At 41.9% G+C, this 21,791-nt stretch overlaps 1 protein-coding gene across 3 annotated transcripts in view; it reads left to right on the top strand.

Annotated features, from left to right (window-relative positions):
- The window catches only part of NSF (N-ethylmaleimide sensitive factor, vesicle fusing ATPase), an 84,443-nt gene extending 63,745 nt beyond the window's left edge, over positions 1 to 20,698 (top strand). For 2 of the 3 annotated variants that reach the window (XM_042787326.1, XM_032996535.2), the window contains exons 16-21: positions 488 to 554; positions 748 to 827; positions 9,399 to 9,533; positions 10,348 to 10,461; positions 18,489 to 18,544; positions 19,163 to 20,698. In XM_042787326.1, the coding sequence (XP_042643260.1) occupies positions 488 to 554; positions 748 to 827; positions 9,399 to 9,533; positions 10,348 to 10,461; positions 18,489 to 18,544; positions 19,163 to 19,181 (471 nt within the window). In that variant the 3' untranslated portion in view covers positions 19,182 to 20,698. Of the gene's footprint in view, positions 1 to 487; positions 555 to 747; positions 828 to 9,398; positions 9,534 to 10,347; positions 10,462 to 18,488; positions 18,545 to 18,963 lie in introns of all 3 variants that reach the window. The other variant, XM_042787328.1, reaches the window with a different exon arrangement.
- The last annotated feature ends 1,093 nt before the right edge of the window (positions 20,699 to 21,791 follow it).

The following is a 21,791-nucleotide window of genomic DNA, read 5'->3' as shown; positions in this document are numbered from 1 at the left end:
GGACACTGCTGTGCTGCTCTGTAAAGGGGGACGTGGAGGCTTGATCTGTACCTGAGTAGATCTGCTCTCCTGGCACAATGTTGTTATGAAAAGTAACCAGCATCCAGCCTGGGTAGAAAAGCGTCATAATTGCATTATAGCTGTGGGGGATTTGTGTCTGTATTGTGAAATTATCAGTATTGCCTCAGCTCCAAAAACCAGAGGAATGGTGCTCTGTATTGTCTGTTGCTTACAATTAAACACAGGGCAGCTGGCTTTTTTGCAAAGTGTCTGGGGTAAATGAGCAAAACTGAGCTCTCAATTTGTTGAGATGGCAGTGTCTTGTTAAATGCAGGTAGAGTCTAGTCTCTTGGTACTTATGTTTTTCATTCTCTGTTTATTCCTCTAGATACTGCTGTGTTTAGCTAAAAGCATGTCAAAGGTCCTATCATGACTATTGTAGTTTTGTTGCTGAGATTTAACAATGAGTCATTTGGCTGTTTTTTAGATCTTTGATGATGCGTACAAGTCCCAACTCAGCTGCGTTGTCGTGGATGATATTGAGAGACTTCTGGGTGAGTTAGGATGATGAGAAAGAGCTACGTGGTCTGCTGTGCAGAAATATTGAAATATGTGCAATATTGAAATACTGCAAACTGGAAATTATCTGGAACCATTTACTTTGGAGCCCTGAACTGTTTTTAATGCAGTGAAGTGGCTTAAATGTGCATTTGCTTAGTGGGCATTAAAATGCATTTTTCATTTCAGATTATGTCCCAATTGGACCACGGTTCTCTAATCTGGTGTTGCAAGCCCTTCTTGTACTGCTAAAGAAGGCCCCCCCTCAGGTAAGAAAGTAATCGAGGGGCGAGATGCCCGATTCCTGTAATAATTTTGACAGTGGAGAGCTTTGTGTCTTGCTGATAGCTGCTGTGCTGCCGGTGGTATTAGTGCTATTGTCTCTGGTTCAGTCAAGTTAATCCTAGCCTGCTGCTGTTCACTCAGTTAGGCATTTCTAGGATAACCACAAAGGATTCAACTTTCATTATCTAATTACTTAAGGCTGAATCTTCTGCAGTTAGCCCTAGAAATACTAAGGAGACAAGTTTCACCTTCACCATGTAAAACTTCAACATGAAAGCTGTTTGCTTTCTGAATATCTAAGGAACTGTTTAGTCCAAATCAATCCTTGGCTCAACCATGTGTTCCCTCCTTATTGAGAAATCAGTTTCTAAGTAATATGTGATTGTTGATATCAGAGTTTTAATTTGTTGCTAACTTGAAATTATCAGGTGGTAATTACAATAAGTGAGGAAAGCTTAAGATCTTACATCTCATGCTGATCCTGTATATTTGCACTATATTTAAGAACATCACAAGTGGTAATATTTCCGAAGCTTGCACTGAATGATACAAACAGTCAGGGATTCTTCTTTTTTGTTTGCCATTTTTCCTGTCGTTCATTGCAATTCTGCTGTGTGTGTAAAAGTATCTGCATGAATAAATAACGTACTAACAGGAAAACCTTGAAAGTTGGTGTCAGGAAAAAGCAGAGAAGCACAACCTGGATGAACTATTTTTTTTTTTTTTTGTCATTTTTAATATCCTGGAAACAGTAATGTATGCATGAGTATTGTTTTCATTAGAGAGTTTGGTGAAAATACCTTTCAAATATAGAACTTTGAACTAAATTGTAATGCCACAGGTCCTGAAGTTCCCCTTGTGTCTGTCAGCCTGGGAGAACAAAGATTTTTTCCCAGTGAGCTTTCTATGCCATGTGAAGTCTCTAACATAAAACTTGAATTCTGTTATCGCATATGTTGGAACAGAAAGGCTGCCTGTATGAAACTGCACAACCATTTCTGATTACCGTAGTCTTATGTAATCGTTGACATATTGCTGGGTATTTCCACAATACCAGGAAATGATTGTTCCCATAGATCAAAAGGGGAAAATAGAACTTGGTTTGGTTCAGTTGTTGAAGGAACTTAAAATATTAAATTGACCATTTTATCATTGCATCCTCTGAATGTATTTTGCTGTTTAAGTGCACCTTTGTTGGCACCTGAGTCTCCCTGAAAGCAGGATGCAGGGCTTGAAGCTCTCAGATATTTGCCAAGTTTATGCATGTTGCTAGAGATTTGTACTTTGCAATGTTTGAAATGCCCTTGAGGCTGGAAGACTTTGGGTTGACAGCCAATATTATGGTGACTTAAGCCATAAATTGTTGGCGGGTAGAGAGTTTTCTGAGGAAATGTCACACTTTGATTGATGATGTTTTTTGGTTTTTTTTTTTTTGGTTTTTTTTTTTTTTTTCCTTAAGTGTCCACGATTGACTACAGTGGAAATTAGGACACTGGGTGAGATTGGACCCTTTGGGCTGACCTCATTTGGTGCTTCTGATCATAGGGTTCTTCCTAGCACGTTTGTTTCTTATGAGTTCCCTGTGATAGTTGTGTCATGTGGGGATTTTTTTTCATTAAAAAAAGCAAAACAGCGTAGAAGAGGTAGAGTCATGCAGGAAAAGGCCTTTTCTTTTGTGAATGTTTACTGTGAAAAAGATGGAATTTGGCTGTGGAGACCCTTGGAGCTTTTAAGCTTAAGTGAGAAACCCACAAGGGAGGCAATACTGCTGGTTGATCAGTGTCCTTCCAAGTTCCCTCTGAGATGTCTAGTTCCCTTGGGGAGCAATTTCTTTGGAAGTAATGGCTGATTTCTGGGGTTTTATTGCAATTTGAGATGCAGATACATGCTTTAAGTGTGCATGGGTAGCATCAGTGGTACTAACCTGCTCCATGAAGTCAAACCAACATGAATTTCTATGGCATTGGGATCATGGTTTAGGTTCATTCCTTGTAAAAATGGAGTGTCCTGGGACATGCCAGATGTGTCCCTGTGCGGAGAGAAATCATTGGCAAGATGCTGGGGAGACAATACCTGTTCTCCATTGCTATCAGATAGGCTCTTTACCATTTCACTAGTCAGAGGGGCCTGAAATATAGAGCTGATTTGAAAAGCTTAGGAACGATGAAGCAGTTGAAACCACAGCAAGGAGTGAGTGGGAAGCAGAGGGTGCGTTTCAGCAGCGCAGCTCTGCTGCTCCCATCTTTGTGGCCCAGATTATGTATTCACACAGTGTTGTCACATCACTTGCAGGGAGTATACTTAATGTGCAAGCAGCTTCCTACAATTACTGTAGGCTACGTGTGTAAGAGGAGCATTTCTGGGATGAAATCTTATTAATTATGCATTAAGGTATATGTCTCTGTTGAATTGGCTTCTGAAAGCTGCCTCCCAGACTCCCCTCTTCCTACTGAGGCTATATTATTTTAACGTGATTTGGGAAGGACAAATTTTTGATGCTTCTGGTTTTCTGGGCTTTCTGGTGTGTTTGTACTTTGCAGAGGTTTTGAGAGTAAACACGTTAGACTTTAAAGAAACTAGAAACATCACCGGGTTTGCTTTAATTTCCTGGTCACAGTTCGTGCTTGCTAGTTCCACTCTGCAATGCTTAGCTAGTGTTACCTATTACTACTAGTTCAAGATGACTGAAAAACATTGCATTTTGTTTAGCATCTTTTTAAAACCAATTAAAAATCTTTTCTAAAATGGATTGAAGAGAAGAAAATAAACCATGTTTTCTTGGGTCTTTATTTCAATCAAGTTTCCCTGTGTTGTGCAGGAGAAGAGACTGGGGGGGGGATAGAAAAACTGAAAAGGACTGTCGCAGCAGGGAGCCAAGCGGGAGAAAAAGACTTCTCTGAGAACTAAGCAGCAGCAGCTCCGAAAGCCGAAGCTGCTTCATCTACATGCAGAGTCACACAAGGCATGGAGACACTCACCAGCCCCGCAGAGGTTTCACATGTGCTTCCCTGCTGGTTCCTGTGAAAAGCTAACAATTGGCTCAAAGGGTGAAAGACCATTGCAGCATCCCCGCGCTAAGCTGGACGTACAATTTGTGCAGTGTTATGAAATGTCTGGCTTAGCGAGATGCTCTCAACCACTCTTGTGGATGCCCTTCCACTGCTCCCAGAGGCCCCCAGCCCCTTTCCTCTCCAGGACACGGGAGGCTTTTGCCAATTTATGAAAGTTGACGGGGGAAAGGAAGGAATAATCTCCTTGTTTGCTATCCCAGATGCATTCCTGATTCCACGTCACTTGATGTGAATTGGACGCAATTCTGATTTACAGTGACGTTACCTTTATACTTGTAAACCTGGGGAATTGTGTTTTCTCCCATTACACGTGAAGAATTGTTGATACCCCGGAACACATGCATAAAAATATACAAGGGCCCAAAGTTGAGAGAACAGCTGGTGGGTGACAGACAGAGGCACTTCAGTATCCACCAATACTTGGTTATAGTGTAGTTCAAGTTCCTCTCAACTTCCCTTACCTAGGACTGGCTAAATTTGCTGAAATTCTGTAATTTGAGACTCTCCTGACATGTTGAGGCTCTATTTGCTTGTAGCAGAGTCTATGTAATTCTTTTATGTTCTAGTTTCTCTTTGGTAGTCAACGCAATAACATGGTGCCCATTAGGAAGTGGGTACTGTGTTAGAAGAATCAATCTCATAGTGCTTGAAAATGTAGTCGTTTAAAACTACTCCCTCTTCTGATCTTCGAGTCCCGTAGTTCTCTGCATGATTATATCCTTTATTCAGATAAAATCCCTGTAGTAGAGAGATGAAATCTGGGGTTATCCCCCTTCTAGAAGGCGGGGGGCAAGATACGCACCTCTCTACAAGGTATCCCCCCATCAGTATTGAGGGATCTTGGGCTCCAATCTGGGGCACCTTTATTGCCTAAAACTGGGCAGGATGAATCCAGACGTAAATGACATGCCTACATCCAACTCTGTTGATGGAAGAACTAGGCCTGGAACTTCCCTGGTAATGAGTCTGTCACAAAATGATCTTAAGCTGTTGAAAAGTCAAGTTATTTGGTAGTTTCTCTATTGTTATGCCCGATTTTTGGAAGTTCAACAAGTTCAGCTTGAATCCTTATTTTCTATGGACTGAACACAGGCATGTTGCTTTTGCAGTGGCTGCTGTAGAAATTAAGGGTCAAAACATGAATATTTCTAAAAATGGGGGCACTTTAGCTGTACATCTCACAACAACAAGAATAAATCCAGTGATACCCTGTGGTGTGTTGTCACTGCAAGAGTAATTGGATGAGGGCAGCTTTTTCAATGTGGCTTGATGGCTTTTCAAGCTTTTGTGGTAATGCCTGGGGCAAAACATTTCTGACTTGTAGGTTTTCCACTTGTTTGCTGAGCAAGTTGCCTGAAACTTTGAAAAGTACAAGGGACTCCTGGCATTTCATTTTCTTTTAGTAATTGATACAGCAAAGATTATGCTTGTTTTATGGTAACTGGTTTTCCAGTGGGTCAAGTTTAAAGATAGCAAGTTGAAGCACATAGTTCCTTTTAAAGAAAGCAGGGAAAAAATCAGTATGTTTTGGGTGGAGTTGTTAAAAAACTTAAAGCGCTGTTTTGCAGAGTATCCATCTTTTTTGAGGAGTTTTAAACCATTCAGTCATCAGTGGTTCATGGTCCTGAGCATGGATCGTAACAGATATCTAAAAATTGCTGATGATCTGACCCTCTATTAACTTGTCATGTTGCTTTTTAATCTTGTTAAGCTTCTGCCATTGTTAGTGTTGTGCTTCCTTGAGTTCAACTGAACTGTATGGTGAAAACAAGCATCCAGTTTAAAACTGATGCTTGATAATTTCATGTAGTGCTCCCTGGTTTTGATTTTGAGAAACAGCAGTTTTTCCTCTCATCTTCTCTACACTGTCTGTGGTTTTATAGACCTCTCTGCTTACCCCCCATCAATTCACTATTTAGGGAAGTTATTCCATATTTCTGATCATTCCCATTGGTTTCTTCTGATTTCTCCAACTCAGTGATATATTTGAAATGGCTAGGATTGCACAGTGTCTTAAAGAGCACTCTGGATTCAGATGGTAGAATGATGACTTGTGTTTTACTCTTTTCTCCCATTCTAAAAATGTCTGAGTGTTTGCATTTTGAGTAAGTTTAGCATTAAGCTGGTGTTTTCACAGAACTTGCCACAATGCCTGATTCCAGTGGCTTTCCTAAATGGCAATAAGTCATTTAGAGTAATTTTTGTGTGTGTAGTAATTGTCCGCTGGCCTGATTTACAGCAAGTTTGGGATTCATCTGACTAAATGGGGCTGTCAGCGGTTTGGTTTTCTACAACTGAACTAGTTGTTTAGAAAATAGTTTGCTGTGTGAGTCCAGAGTGTAGGCAGAATTTCTGGGAGGAGGTACGTGTCATCTGGGCTCCATTAACTAAGAAGGAAGTGCAGAGAATGAGATCATACGTGGATACCTGAAGTTACAGGAGATAAAACTCAGTTCACTGCTTACATTTCTGTGCTGCTTTCACCCTTTCCTGGTGAGACCTTTTAGTCTCTGATGAAACCCCAAACTAGACTCCATTTTTATTATAGTCAAGCACGGATTTTGTTAGTGTAGAAGTTGCTCAGGTGGCATCCTTCAAGCAGTTAGTCTGCAAGTTGTTATTCCCTTGATTGATTCTTACCTGCTGTGCCAGGCACTGTACACATGCTGTTAGCTATATTTAGGGAACAGATACTGCCTTGCTCGCGGCGGTTGAGTGTTTTTTTTTTTTTTTTTTCCCCTTAAAATACTCAGTTCATGGGAAACTGTTATTAACACAGTCCCTTTCCCAAGCTGTTCTGGATTTTGAGTTACATACAGTAATAAACAATTTTTTAAAAGAATTGCCTGTAAAGCAGATTGGTCTTGGTGGTACAGCATTGCATGGATTTGTGCTTGCAAGAGGGAGTTGGTGGTCTCAGTTCTGCTCAAGAGTCTGTCTTTGGCTTCCTTTTGTACCCCTGTATCTTATAACAAGAAAACTGTCTGAAGGTGCCTAGCAGCATGCATATAACTTGTTACAATTTTTTTGATAAGGTAACAGAAATTCTTACAGGGCTTATGGTTTTTACTGAGTTATAGCATATATAATATCAGATATATCAGCATTGATTATGAACTGAACAAAAACTCACTGAAGACAGCGTGTTGAGGAGATATTGAGCAACCATGAAAGCAAAGTAAATCAGAATTGAGATGAAATTTTCTTGATCAAATCTGCTGATAATCCCTGTCTCTGCATTCTGAAGACTTTAAGCATGCATCAGTTCTGCTATCATATGTGCTGTTATCCCAAGTATATCTTAGCAAGCTGAAGGCACCTTTTAACTCTGGCCTTGGGTGGTAACTTCAGAGCAAATGTCAGAGGTGTTCGTACCACGTTTCTGTGGTTCATGAGCAGGTGATGGTTCAGGTGTTCTTGGGGGACTCTCTTCATACAGCTTCCAAACCTGTGTTTCAAGTCTGTTTACCAGCCCCTTCCAAAGATGAAATATTGTCTTCATGTATACAAAAAACTTTTCTGTTGCTGAGTATCATTTATTTTTCTTGCTCTATTAAGTGCTTTAGCTGAAAATGAGCACCTGATGGGGCTTTCTGAATTCCTTGTAGGAGTGAGGATCAAATGCTGTTCACTCACTCTTCACTGAGTGCATTGTTTTTCCATCTTTGCATGCGAGTTCTTACTGAATTGCTTAGATTTGGCTCAAACTTCTAAAATGAGAAAATATTTTCCTGGCCTTGCTACCCAATGACCATCAAAAAGGAAATAATGTACTATTGTAAAGCTGTGGGCATGCGTAACATAGTGGAAACAGCAGCTTACAGAACAGTTCTATTTATGCTCTCTGTGGACATTGTATGCCCTTCTCGAGGCTACCTACAGACAATTTTAGACACTCAGACCCTTTTTGGCTTGCTGTGTGCTGCCAGCAGGCAAGCCTTGTCAAGTAATAAAGCATTCCCTACTCCCACTGCAGTTTTAAACCTGGCATTTTTTTCCCCATTAAATTGCCCAGTAGGTTTCTGAGGATTTCCCCCTCTAAAGAGATGACTGAGCTAGTGAGTGTGGTGCCTCCTGAACTATAGACAGTGATTAATACACAGAAGGGTTAGCACAGTGTTTCCCTGACAAAGCCTTTGTGCGGAGCTCGTGACCTGGGGTGTGCTCTGGTTTCAACCTGCCAGGCATTACTTCCTTGTGCTGGTTTAGGCTAAATACAAACTTGAAGTGAGCAGTTGAGTTCGTTACCAGTTCTGGTGCTTTCTCATTGTCCATCACCCAAAGCAGGAGTGTAATCTGTCCAAACACAAAGTCAGTGAATACAGCCGCGCTCAGGGAAAAATAAACAAATGCTTCGAAGATGCATCATCTTCATCAAAGATATATTAAGTTTAAATAGGTTCTCTTCCTTTGTCAAAGGAATGCAGAGCACTTAGGAAATTAATTCTGGCTGCTCTGTGGGGATAGTTTTTAGGTGTGTGTTTGTTTTGTTTTGTTTATAATGATGAACAGAGTTTTGTGTCATGAAGTTGAAATATAGAACTTTACTCTTTGTCTCTGAGCATCGGCTAAACATCTGTACAGCAAATGAGGAGGATACTTGGCCATCCAGGTCTCTCCTCAACCCCTGGGCTCCTTGTGTACTGAGTTGGAAAGGGGACAGATCACAGCTGATAATCCCAACAGCTCCTCCCATCAGCCAACACTTAGCAGTGTCTGAACACTGCATGGTAAAATTCAACTAGCATTGAAATGGCATTTCCAAGATGAACTAGCAAAAGTTGTGTTCTATTGGCAGTTGATGTTTTCCATTCATTGTTGTATTATTTATAAACCCTATTATTGCTCAGGCCAACTTGGAATTGGTGTGTGCGCTGTCGGTTTGAACTTGGAGGCTGCCAGATGTGGTTCTGTCCTTTTAAACAACCACGCTGGCAATGGGAAGTCTTATGAACTTAGGGCAACCTCCGCTCTTAAAGCGTGAGCTGGAAAACCATTGGAACTGTCTGTACAGTGGGCAGAGAATTCACTGTACCCACAGGATTTCTAAAGACAGACTGTTCCCCTGAGAAGTCATCTGTAATTCAGCTTTTGAAAGTGGGAGTTTGCTCAGGCTTTTAAATTTAATGAGGATTCAGCTATTTATAATGAATTTAGAAGGAAAGGTAAGGTAGGATAGCTGTGAGTATGGATAGGTCTTCTGTATACCATGATTTTTGGACCCCATTGGTAGTATTACTCTGACTTCTGGAATCCGATCCTGGTCTTATATAGTTGATGTTGACTACTTCAATTACCGAGAGATTTAATCCTGTTATTTTTAAGTGCTATTTTTACATGGCTATTTTCTATTTTTCATCTGTAGTTAGCTGAAGCTTCTCAAGTCTGGTTCTCCTCTTTTCTTTTTTTTTTTTTTCTTTTTTTTTTTTTTTTGTTTTTTGTTTTGTTTTTTGTTTCTTGACACTTACTTCATTGTGTGGACAGGGTCGCAAGCTTCTAATTATTGGAACCACCAGCCGCAAAGATGTCCTGCAGGAAATGGAAATGCTGAATGCTTTCAGCACTACAATCCATGTGCCCAACATTGCAACAGGAGAGCAGCTGATGGAGGCTTTGGAGGTGAGAAAAATTCAAGGATGACAACCAAGCTCAAAAGGTGCTGGAAATTAGAGATTTTGCAGTAGCTCTGCATTTGCGAACACTGTCCTGACTTAACATTATGTCATAACGTAACAGTTCTAAGGCTTCTCTAAATTTCATTTTCATACAATAAATTAAGGCAAAACGAGAGAATGGCAGGTCTAGGGAAAAAGTTTGTGGAGTATATTGAAAGATTCCGAGAGCATGGAAGTGGGTAATGAATATAATTGGGGCACTTAAACTGAATGTGCCTGGAGGGTGCCGAGCTCTCATGAATTGGAGCAACATCAAATGAAGGTGTTTGGTGCTGAAGAGATCACAGGTTCTTTATAAATTCGTGCCCTTAATGGCTTCTTATTCTATGCCATAGTGGAAATTGTAGTGAATATTGAAGGCTGTTAAAATAAACTTAACAGGCGAATCTTTTGTGCAGACTTGCAAAATGTCACAGTGATAATATTGCCAAAGCCTGAAAGACACAGACACTCTTGTAACAGTTTTGAAAACTTATTGTGGTTTGAGCCACTGTGCTCCTCCTAGACTCTCATCTGGAGAAAACCTCAAATGGATCATAAAAGAGAGTCACTGGCTGTTTTATTAGAGATGTTATGAGAAGAACCATTATGGAATAAAAGAATCTAAGTATTTTGCCTTATCTAGATGTATTACCACAAATTTTCCTTCTAAGCTCAGAAATGCTTTCTGGCTTCATATTCCATTTTTCCTGAGTTAGGTAGCATTATTCCTACTGACAGTCTCGTATTTTAATTTTTTAAAAATTTTTTTCCCCCAGCTCCTCGGTAACTTCAAAGACAAGGAACGCAGCACTATTGCACAAAATGTCAAAGGGAAGCCTGTCTGGATTGGTATCAAGAAGCTGCTGATGCTGATAGAAATGTCATTACAAGTAAGAATGTTTCTGGTCCAGGAAGGACTGGGGTAAATAGAACAGTCTTAGAGGTTCTCACTTTTCTGCAGACTCCAACTTTAGCTGTGTGGTAGAAGCCTTTGAATTGGTTTGAGAAATGAGCTACAGTGAAAAGAAATTTTCTGAACAAAGAAATCACCAGGTCTTGGTCCATGGAGAGATCTTTAAAAACCACAGTGCCTATAGGCTATTTAGAGCTGCACTTCAGAGAAGAGCATCTGGCAACTGGAGGCATTGGATTAACTTACCTTTCATGAAATTTCTTCTCTACACCCAGCATGTTAAGATTGCAGATAGCAATCACTTAGGATTTTTTTTTTTTTTAAAGAAAAAGATGCCTGTGCAGGTGTATGTGCTCTTTCCCTGAAGAAGATAAATCTGTCAGGCTGTTCAGCTGCTCTTCTCTTTATTTTTCACTTTCAGCACTTTAAAGAAAATAATTGCAGAGGGTAGAAATATGTAGCTCTTAACCCTCCCCCGCACCCATCATCTATGCCTGCAAGCCAGCCATCAAGCTTGTTCTCGACAGTATATGCATGCTAAAAATGAGAGGGTGTAGCATGCAGCCCTAATCCTCCACGGCTGACATTTCAGCGCCCTTCGGAGTCCTTCCCCCCCTCGCACACACACTCTTTTCACATCAAATGGATTTAGTGCAGCTGAGTGAACTGTCCTTAGATCTTCCTAGGAGAGGCTGAGCATAAGCTAAGAGGCATGTAGTTTAGCAGCATATAAGTCATGTATCCCTCTGTTCACTATTCACAATTCTGTTAAAACTTGCACAGCACTAAGGATACGCTCTGACTGGATGTCACCTCAGGGAATAAAGTCATTTATCTAGATTACTTTTTCCTCTTCTTCCTTGGCTTTTAATTCCATACCTACAGGCAAGTCAGTAAGTCATTGCTCACATGTATTAAATGTATTTAAGGGGTGCAGGGCCTTCAGGGTCTGCCTGTCTCTGTTGCAGTCCATTTCACTTAGCCTTGACAATGGATTCCTTCTTCTGACACATGACATTTTCTTTTGCTGCTTTGACCTTAAGTGTTGGTTCTTTTCAAAACTGAAGGTGAAGGTTATGTAAATTACAGGCAGTTCTGAATCTGGAGCATGGGTGGAAATGCTTACCCTGGCCTGGTTCACAGCATTGCCCCATGGCCGCACACCTATGATGCTGTAGATGGGCAGTCTTAACACTGCTTAACCCTAGGCTCTGCACACAGGTAAACTGGTCTTGTGTATTTATTTATTTATTTTTTAACCAGACCGCTGTTTTGTAGATGAGATCATGACCTCTCAGGCTGGGAGAAAACAGGCAGAACTGTGACTCTGTGCCATTCTTGATAAATTGAACCAGTGTAAAACAAAGGGCTGCTACTGCTGCTAAGAGGATTGATAATCCACCTTTGCTATTATACATGCATGGTTGCTAGCAAGGCGACTTATGTTATTATGCTCAATTCAGGTAATTGTGTGATTTCATAGGTAATAGCATATGGAAGCTAAATATGAAGAAGTTCTGTTCCTGAAGGTCTGAGGTGTCTACGTGACTCCATCTGCTGAACTGCTATAAATACAGGAAAGCAATACAGGCTCTCACTAAGTAGGAGAACACTTGTACCTGAATGTGTTGAAAGACCACAGTGATATCTAATTTAGCTAGTTTTTACAGGAAGGCAGAACTTCACCAAATGAGAAGTCTGAGACTGGTTCCTTTTTTCACCCAGCTGGACCACAGCTTTTTAGAAAGAGATTTGAATCTGAAATCCCTTAAAAATTCCAAGCAATGGACGAAATTTCTCAAAATTCAGCTGATTAGATCCCATAGTGAACAAATTCTTTGCGGAAAATGTGCACCTAGTTTCTTTCTCTGAATCTCTGTGCTTTGTCTTAATAGACCAGTAAACCCAGTACGCGCTGTATATAGGTATTCTTAAGCTGTTCCAATGACTTTCAGTTTGTTTCAGACTACAGTCTTGCTGAACCACTCCTAATGTCAGAATCCTTTCTTGGAGTACCGTGAACCACTGCATTGCTCTGGTGTCTTGGGTTGCTTTGTTACCTTGTTTACAAGCCTTGTAAACCCACACTTTTTGGCAGCTTAATTTCCCTCAAATGTTTATTGCTATTCCCGGCCTTCTTTAATGTCGAACTACTCGTATTTAGTATCATATACTTTGGTCATCTTGTATACACTGAGTGTCCTGGAATGATGTTATGTTCTTGTTCAAAAGAAGTCTTTGATGAATGGATACACTCATGATTTGCCATGTGAATCCAGAAAAGTTTAGTTTGAAATATCCTTGGCTGCAGTACCTGGACGACCTCACAGTGCTATCAGGTGCCACGCTGGCTTCACCCTGCCCTGATGCTGCAATCCTACCCTGGGGTGCTGCTGGACACATGTGCCTTCTTTTTCCATAGCTAGGGGGCTGGTTCCTTCTGCTTATTTGCCTGCCTGTCTTGTTGCTCTTGGACCTTGCTGGCAACACTTCAAAAACCAAGGTGTCCTTCTTGGAGGAGGAACCTGAATGAGCCAGGCAGCTTTCCAGAAAAACCCTTTTTGTACCTCCAGTATTTCCTGATTTGGTAACTTCTGTTTAGCATAAATAAAACATAAGTTAATCTGAGCTGTTTGTCTGTGATGTATTTTAACTTACAAGGGAACTTACTTTGAAAGGTCATCATATAATACTGCCTATATTATTTTAAACTAAACATTCGTCTACACATACTAAGAGCTTGGATTTTATGACAGGTTTGCAGGAGTACTGTACTACCCAAGGACATGCACATCTTGGTGGAGTATCTCATCTTCTCTGGACTGAAGACTAATGAAGTCTATTCAGTTGCCTTTTTCCCTAAGGGCTCCCAGGCATGTCCCGGGGATACTGCATTACCTAGAAAGGAACACCAATTTTCTTGCCACCAGTCTGAGCTGTGTCACAGAGTCAGGCTCCACTGTTCTTCTAGAAAATCCTTCATCCAGTTTGACAGCAGCATTTCTCCTTTCACAAGGCACTAGAGGGTCTGTTCAGGAGTACTGAACCTGCTTCCTATTTGCACAATATTGACACCATCTTCTGCTCCTTCCAGGGCAGATCGACCTTTTGGTTTTGCGTCTGCATTTTTTAATAAGCTCTTTGATCAAGTTTACCTTTTAGTTGCCTTCCAGCTTCCTGCTTCAGTCTTTTGGACAAGATACGGTGTCTGCAGATAAATGCTGTTCCTCCCAAAGATTCTATAGAAACTGTCAGTACAGATTATGGACAAAGAGTTTTACCATGGCCACTTTCTTATGTCTGAGTGAAAACGGGGTGGGGAGGCAACATCTTTGATTTGGGAAACAGAACACTGGCATTGGCAGGTTCAAATTTCAGCTGGTGGTGGTAGTACAAATTTTCTAAGAATGAAACGAAGAGATTTGTTTGTATATATCCATCTCAGATCATCATGTGTTTTTTTTTTTAAACACATCTATCTGGTTGGTCCTTTGTTGTTATTTCCTGATTGTGCTGACTTTTCCATGGTTTCCTAAGGTTTCACCAAGGACTTGACAACAGGGCCATCTTCTTTGCATGCGGATTAATCCTTGTGTCAGTCAGTGGGATAAGTAATCTTAGAACAAGCCAGGCCCTTTGACTGTTCTGTGTAACATTCTCTCTTTCTGTCAGCTTTATGCTTTCTATCAATGGCCAGAAATCATACCTTGCTCCATCTCAGTGTTCATGGTTCCTTGGGTCAATCTGAGATGTGAAAGATTCTCTCTTTACTGAGCAAATTACCTGGTTTTCTGTCCTCTGCAAAAAGTATATTGATTCTTCATTCATGAAATAGACTGTTGGTATTGGCATCCCTGGCAGCATAAACGTTTGCTGTGCTTATATGGACTTTGCTGTTGGCCCTCAGCAGTGATTCTGCATGGAGTGCAAGTACTTCAGTGAGTTGCAGCTCCTAACCATCAAGCTGCTTTTCACTGCTTTGCCTGATTTGTAGAATACTTAAGATCTTAGAATCACAGAATCATTCTTGTTGGAAAGGACCTCAGGATGTCATCTAATCCAATTCAGGTCTTCAGAAAGCGTATGTGTAGATCATTACTGACATCTCACTATCCTCTTCGACATCGACGTTTGATGGGAACCAGGCCTTTGCAGCTTTGACAGGAATGGATGAAGTTTGGCTTTGGGACTCTTGCCAGCAAGGTCCACTTCTTGGCAGTTCATTTGCCCAACTCGTCTAGCTTTCTCATGGACTATCTGTGTGTGAGTTTGGATCATAGATGAGAAGTCAAATCCAAGGACCTAGTGGGCTGCCACTTGCATAACTGCTCTGAAGAAGTCCTTTCAGTAGATGTCCTTACTGCCAGTATCTACAGAAATGTTGTATGTCTTATGTGAGAAGGCTAGGGATCCCTCTCAGATGCACTTTTCTACTCATGGTCAAAGATCAAAAGTATTTTGTCCTTTTTCCTCAAATCCCTTTCTTTTATGGGCTCTCTGCAGCTAGTTGAGAGAGTGTGTGCTGGTGATTATTTTTGCTTAAGCTTGACCTTGGCAGCTCGGGTTCCCAGGCTTGCTTTGTCTGTCCATGTAACTTGATATTTCAGTCACTTCAAACCTCTTGCCCAGGACTTGCAGTGAATGCTTTATCTAGCTCACTGTGGAGGTGATGTCTGGTTCTTTAGGGTAAACTGTTCATTACTTTCTCTTTGGGTGAATGTCACAGAGAGCAGGAAGGTACTAAACAGATACACTGTTAACTGCACCCATAGCATTTCTTTCATCTGTGTCTAGTCCAACCCCCTGCTCTGACCAAGCACGATCGATGGGAACAGGTTGCTCAGGCCCGTGTCCAGGTGGGTCTTGAATACCTCCAAGGGTGGAGACTCCATAACTTCCATGGGCAGTCCCTAATAGTGTGTGATCACCCTTGCTATGGAAAAGCTTTTTCTGCTGTTTATATGGAACTGCATTTCAATTTGTGTCGGTGACCTACTGCCCTGTCAATGGGCACTGCTCAGAAGAGTGTCTCTCTCTTCTTTAGTCCTGCATATCAGGTATTTATACACATTGGTAAGTCACCTTTACCTCCTGAGTCTTCTCTATTCCAGAGTAAACAATTTTGTCTCTCAGCCTCTCTTTGGATGACAGATGCTCAAGACTTGTGGCCCTTTGCTGGTCTCTGTGTTACGTCACTGTCTCTTTTGTACTGAGGCACCCTGAACTGGACACTGTCCTCCAGTTGTGGTGTCACTGAGAAGAGGGAAAGAATCATCTCCCTCCATCTGGTAGTAACATTCCTCCTAATGAAGCCCAGGATGCTGTTGGCCATCTTTGTTGCAAGGACCCATTGCTGGGTCACATTCAACTTGTCCTCCATGACCTTCAGGTCCTTTTCTGCAAAGTCACTTTCCAGTCAGTTGTCCCCCAGCCTGTACTGGTGCATGGGGTTGTTCCTGCCTAGGTGGAAGACTTTGCATTTCCCTTTGTTGAGCTGCATGAGGTTTGTGTCGGTCTGTATCTCCATCCAGTTGAGGTCTCTCTGAATGACAGCACCATCAAGTGCATGAAACTCACCTCCCAATTTCGTCATCTGCAAACTTGCTGAGGGTGCACTCTGTCCCCAAATTCTGCTTGTGAATAAAGAGATTAAACGGTGTTGGCTCCCATATGGAAGCCTGGCATATGCCACTAGTGAGTGGCCTCTGACGCGACTTTGTGCCACTTATCACAGTTTTTTGAACCCAGTTTTCAGTCCATTGTACTGTCCCAGTTATTTAGTCTGTACTTACCAGTGAATGACAGTTTGTGTGGCCACCTGGAGTTGTGGTTACGCCTTTATCTAGTACTAGCCATTGTGGAAATATCCAGAAACATAGGAAAAGATGTGGTTGAGTTTTCATAGGACTGTAGGATAAATGAGGTCAGAACTTCAAGATGTCATCTAGTCCAGCCTCCCACTTAAACAGGATCAGCCACATGGTCAGACCAGAGGCCTTTGGATGGGGAAGATCTAAGATCTTCTGCCAGGTGAGAGTCACATGCTTAGTCTTAGAGTGTGGATTACACCTGTGGATTCCCCCAGAGAAAGGGGACTTCCAAGTAATCAGTGTTCAGGGAGTGTGGCCCATGTGCATGTACTCCGATCCCAATTGTCTTCAGCCTTTCTGGTATAATCATAGAATCCTTAGGTTGGAAAAGACCTTTAAGATCATCAAGTCCAACCATAAACCTAACACTGCCAAGTCCACCACTGAACCATGTCCTGAACTGCCACAACACGTAGAAATGGGAGAACTGAAATAGTGACGTGTGCTTTTCCCTTGTAGCCAAGTGTTGACTGGGAGAGATTGGAAAAGATTTAGGCTAGAGGGATACTGCAGACACCATCTTTCCAGTCTCCAGTTACGTGGCACAACATTCCCTTTCTTAATACCCGTGTATTATACATTTCAAACATTGCTTTAGGTGGTGGGGTAGCCTTTATTTTCTTCTGGGATCCTGAACGTTACCAATGTTCCTTTGCATGTTAAAAACCCAACTTTGTAGCTCAATGATCCTCAGTAAATTCCTTTAAATCATCTTGTTTCAGTGAATTTATTTTTCTGATCTAAAAATAGTTTAGTAGTTGGTATTGAGGTATTGGCCTTGCTGACACATTTCAAAGTGATAGGAAGTTATACATTTTTAGGCTTTTCTTAGCACAAAGCAGAAATTCTCACTGACTGTTTCTTCCCTGCCTGCATCACTGGTAATGTTGTTGGTTTAGGATTTATTTTCTTCCAAGCTGTTTTTGAAGACATTTGTGTTGTCCTCAGCTGCAGTGGTCATGGTTTTAAATAGACAGCTTCTTCACATCTGGAACTGGTGGAAATTTTCCTTTAGGAATATAAAATGTGGTAGAGGAGTTCAAGAGCCCTTGTTTGGCCCCTTTGCTGGGAGACCAGGGCATATGCTGAAAATTTGCTTCCTCCTCCAAGGATAAGTCCCAGTTTTATGTTTTAGTAGAGCACTTGCCTGTTTTATTCCTAAGTGGGTGATAGAGCTGCTAATCTTACAACCAATCAATTCATAGTACCAATTAAAGAATGTTTTCAGAATGAACCCACTGTAATTTTGGCAGCGTGTTAAAGATACAAGGTGTTGATGAAGATTACAGATGAACAGAGGTTGGAGTTTCTAGGCCAAATGAACTGTTGCGATACAACACAAAAATACTCTGAGAACAAAAATGGTCTCCAATTGCCAAATGTTTATAGTCCTAACTCACTGTATCTTGGTGTAGTGATGGCAGTTTGCCTAGGGTCATTCCCAGTAGAGAGGATCAACAAGGCCATGCATCGGCACAAAGGACTGAGGCAGTTACACGTCATGTCTTCTGGTGGCAGCCTGAGCCTGTGTCTCCTCTGTAGCCCTTTCTTCCCTTTCCCTGTTGTCTCTGTCATGGTGTTGGGGGAGAGGCAGGGCTGATCTTTATTTAGGGGATGTTCCTGGTTGATGGAGCCACAAAACAAGTTGGCACTGCAAGTTCTGGAAGCCTTGTGCTGTGTTGAGCTTTCCCTTCTGTGCTAACCCACCATGCGCAGCTCTTCTCCTCTGGTGCCTTCCTCAAGGAAGGCAGAGGAACGTTGAAGACTTCTTCAGCCCCTTCTGCTCCTGACTGTTTAACTGGCTGTGGATGTGAGGTGAAGCTAGTGTGCAGATTGCCATGAAAACAGAAGTACCTGATAGAAATCCTTGTGCGTGTTTCTAGTCTGGCTGATCTCCTGGCTATGTGAGCATGCTAAGCTTGTGCTAATCAGCTTTTTCTCTTGGTGCAGTGCTGTATCGGAACTGCTTAGCTGCTGAACTTCTGGACAAGCAGGCTGATCTCTGGCCAGGCCAATGCACAGGCAAAGCAAACACACACATGCATTTCCAGCTGTCTTTGTGGCCTCATTGTCATACTGGGCTACTTGGAAGATTGCATCGCGTTAACAGAGACCTGTTTTGTTTGGTGTTTAGATGGATCCTGAGTATCGGGTGAAAAAATTCTTGGCTCTTCTGAGAGAAGAAGGAACGTAAGTACTTTTATTTTAAATCATTGTTTAAAATTCTCTTCTCCGCTCAGAAACAAGCATCTCTTTGAGGGGAAGCTGCAGTGTAGTATATCTGATCTCATTGTTAGCGCCTCCTGTATTTACAGAACTGTGTATCAGATCAGTTCTCCTTACAGCTATTTGCCAGTTGTTTTGGGAGGGGGGGCAGGTCCTGAAGACTCTTTGAGAACCTGCATGCCTGAATTCTCTGTATTTCTTAATTTACCTGTGACTTTAAAATTTAAATGAGATATTGGACCACAGTTTGGCTTTCTTGCACTAAAGTAAATCAGAAGAGATTCTACTAGAGTTAAAATCCAGCTGTTTATATAAAATCTGGAACTTTGATTTCTTGTATTTCTCCTGTCTGAGAAAAGGATGTCCTACTCTTTCCCCTGTAGGTATCACAGGGAATAGTTGAGCACAGTCTTGACAGTGGCATCTCCTAGAAAATGACTTTCTAATACATGTAGGGCAGTACCTGTGCTGGGGAAACTCACAGCAGTATCTATCCTGGCTACATGTGAGTGGGTTCCAGTGTGTGCTTGATGCTTTTATACATGTGCATGCTTTCTTGATGGATTTGGCTTCTTTTGCAAGAGTTCCTTCCCTAGACTGAAGGTGGACCAAGTGCAAGATCAACAGCTGGAAAAGTGACCAACTTGGAGAATATACACTGGGATCTTTACTCTTCTGTGTTCAACACACTGGACAAAGTGAAATGCTCCCCTGTTTCCAAGAACCCAATGTGGAATCTGCATGTTTAGTGCAATACAATATCTTTATTCTTTGTCTTTAATATACTGATGTCATGTGGAAGTGTCTTCTAGAGCACTGTGCTTCTGTCTCTGTGCAGGCGAGGCTGCGTTCTCATTTGATTTTAGCATGGGGGAAATGTCCTGTAAGTTTTGAAGCTAATGCTCACATGTGTCCAGCATCCAGTTGCTATGATAGGAAAGAAATCATGACTTCTAATAAAACCTGACAGTCTGTGGTGAAGGCATATTAAAGTACTACTCTGTCTTACCCTGATCTGACGAACGCTTTCTTGTTATGTCATCCTGTGCCTCACTGAGCGTTGAGCCAGGCTGATAACCTAAAGACGGTGCCCATAATAATTCAGTTCCAGAATTGCCTAGATGCTAATACCTGCTTTCTTTCATATCCAGGTATTTTGTGGCCTGATGAGAGAGACTGTTTAGTGGCATTAGGGACACAGAAGAAGACGGGGAAGTACATTGATCAGGGTAGAGAAAACTTCCAAATCCAGTATTTAAGGCATCAAAGCTTGTTGTTAATTCAACAACAGTTTGAGATGCTGATTCCAGCCTGAAAGCTCTTAATGAGTGCAATGTAGATGGCAGCTTTGGTATTAGCCTCATTATATCCCATTTTTCTTGCCATGTTACCAAAGGTTGTAATTCTTCCTTAGAGAGAGGAAGACAAGCTCTGCAGGTGCACAAGATATGTATTGCCATGTTTTTGCACTGAAATAAAGGAATGTATTGAACTTTGCTATGTGGTCCTTCCCCAACAATCATCTCGTGTCAGTGAGATGCTGTCGACGATGACTGCATGAGGCTACTCCCCTCTGGTTCTTTGGCTCCACACGTTTAGTAAGGTTCATGGAACATACCTCAATTTGGTGGGGCATGAAATCAAAGCCATTTATGAGATCTTAGTCAGTGTAGCTTCCTAAACTTGACCAGACACGCTGCTAAGGGCTAGCAGCCTGTACCCAAAGCGATGTTTGCAGGGAAAGAGGGTGCTTCACATTCTTTCAGGCCCAAAGGTGAAGGTACTGTAGTCCTTAGTGCATATTTACAGCAGTCGGAGTATTTTAGTCACTCCGCTCTGTTTTCTTTTCCTTTGGCAGTGCTGTTGTATTGTGATGACATTGCAAGTCCCAGTGCTTATTATTCCCTCTCGTTTTGTGTATGATCCTGTGAATTTATTTGTTCCTTTCTTTCTTCTGCTAGTCCTAGTGACAGCAGCACACATTAACTTATATTTCAGAGTAAATAATGTAAACCTTGTTGTGTCTTTGTCCAGAGCTATATTGATGAATAAATATCTGGTTTAATTGCACATTCAGTGGATTCAATAAAAAGCACAACTACTTGTGATGATCTGGGAGACATCTGTGTCTTTGGTGCTAGTTGAACAGAGGTGTGTATTTAAAGTACTGATGTGTGGCATGAAGCTTGCAAAGCTATTCCCAGGCTGCTGATAGCCAGAGGGATGCTCAGTTTATACCTAAGTGTGGATATTCCCAGCCTGGGTAGCTTGACCACAGAGAGCCTTAAAGAAGTTGGCCCAGAAGACCTCTGGTCCAGCCCATTCTAGATTTTTCTGTACCTTGCAGTGCTGCGGAAGCCCCAAAGATGTACGTGTGTGTGTGTGTTAGGTGTATCACACTTGAAGAAGGCTCTGTTGGAAAACTGGGGCAAACTGTTGGGTGTGACATCCCATCCATTCCAACCTATTCCGAGATCCCCATCCAAGATGTTTCCTGCAGGTGGCAGAAGAGAATGACTCCTGGCATCACCGTCCCACCACGTTTTCTGTCTGACACGCTGCCTGGGCAAGAGTGGCTTTATAGTGAGAACTATATTGCTTCAAACAGTAAGAGCCAAATTCTTCAGCCCCTTCCTTACCCTGTGCTGCATTTTCCTGAACCTAAAATCCAATTCTTAACCAAACACAAAGACATTTCAAAGTGTTGGGGTGGGTTTTGGACGGACGGAGTGTAGGGGAGATTGGATGATGGGCAGGTGTGCAGGTAGCTTCCACTCATAAAGCTGGCGAGCTCAAAACCCGCCCCCAGGCCGGACTCTTTGGCTGTCTGGTTTGTTAGCAGCACATCCTTGGTGGTGGCGTGGCTTTGAAGGCACCGCTGCTGCCATCGGGCGGGAGGTGGCACTGGCAGGAGCGTGCTGTCTGCAGTCGTGCGCGCAACCGGAGCTCGGCATCGTTGTGCACGAGGGGCGCGATGTTTCAGGCAGCACTCTGAAAGGAGGCAGATGTAATTGTTTTGCATATAAATCGGGGATCACTGTAGGAATATGGAACAATTTTTTTTTTTTTTTTTTGCCCTTCAGATAGGTATATTTGAGGCTAGTGCTGCTGAAAATTGTGTGTGCTTAAAAGCTTCACTAATGTATGGGAGATGTTGCAGAAACACTTATAAAATTATTCATGGACAGGATGTTTTCATATGAGAAAATTT

This window comes from Tyto alba, unplaced genomic scaffold (assembly GCF_018691265.1).
Source record: "Tyto alba isolate M040663 unplaced genomic scaffold, T.alba_DEE_v4.0 Super-Scaffold_12, whole genome shotgun sequence".
Classification (NCBI taxonomy): domain Eukaryota; kingdom Metazoa; phylum Chordata; class Aves; order Strigiformes; family Tytonidae; genus Tyto; species Tyto alba.
Note: the sequence above shows the minus strand (reverse complement) of the source record. Positions and strands in the feature narration are given on the sequence as shown.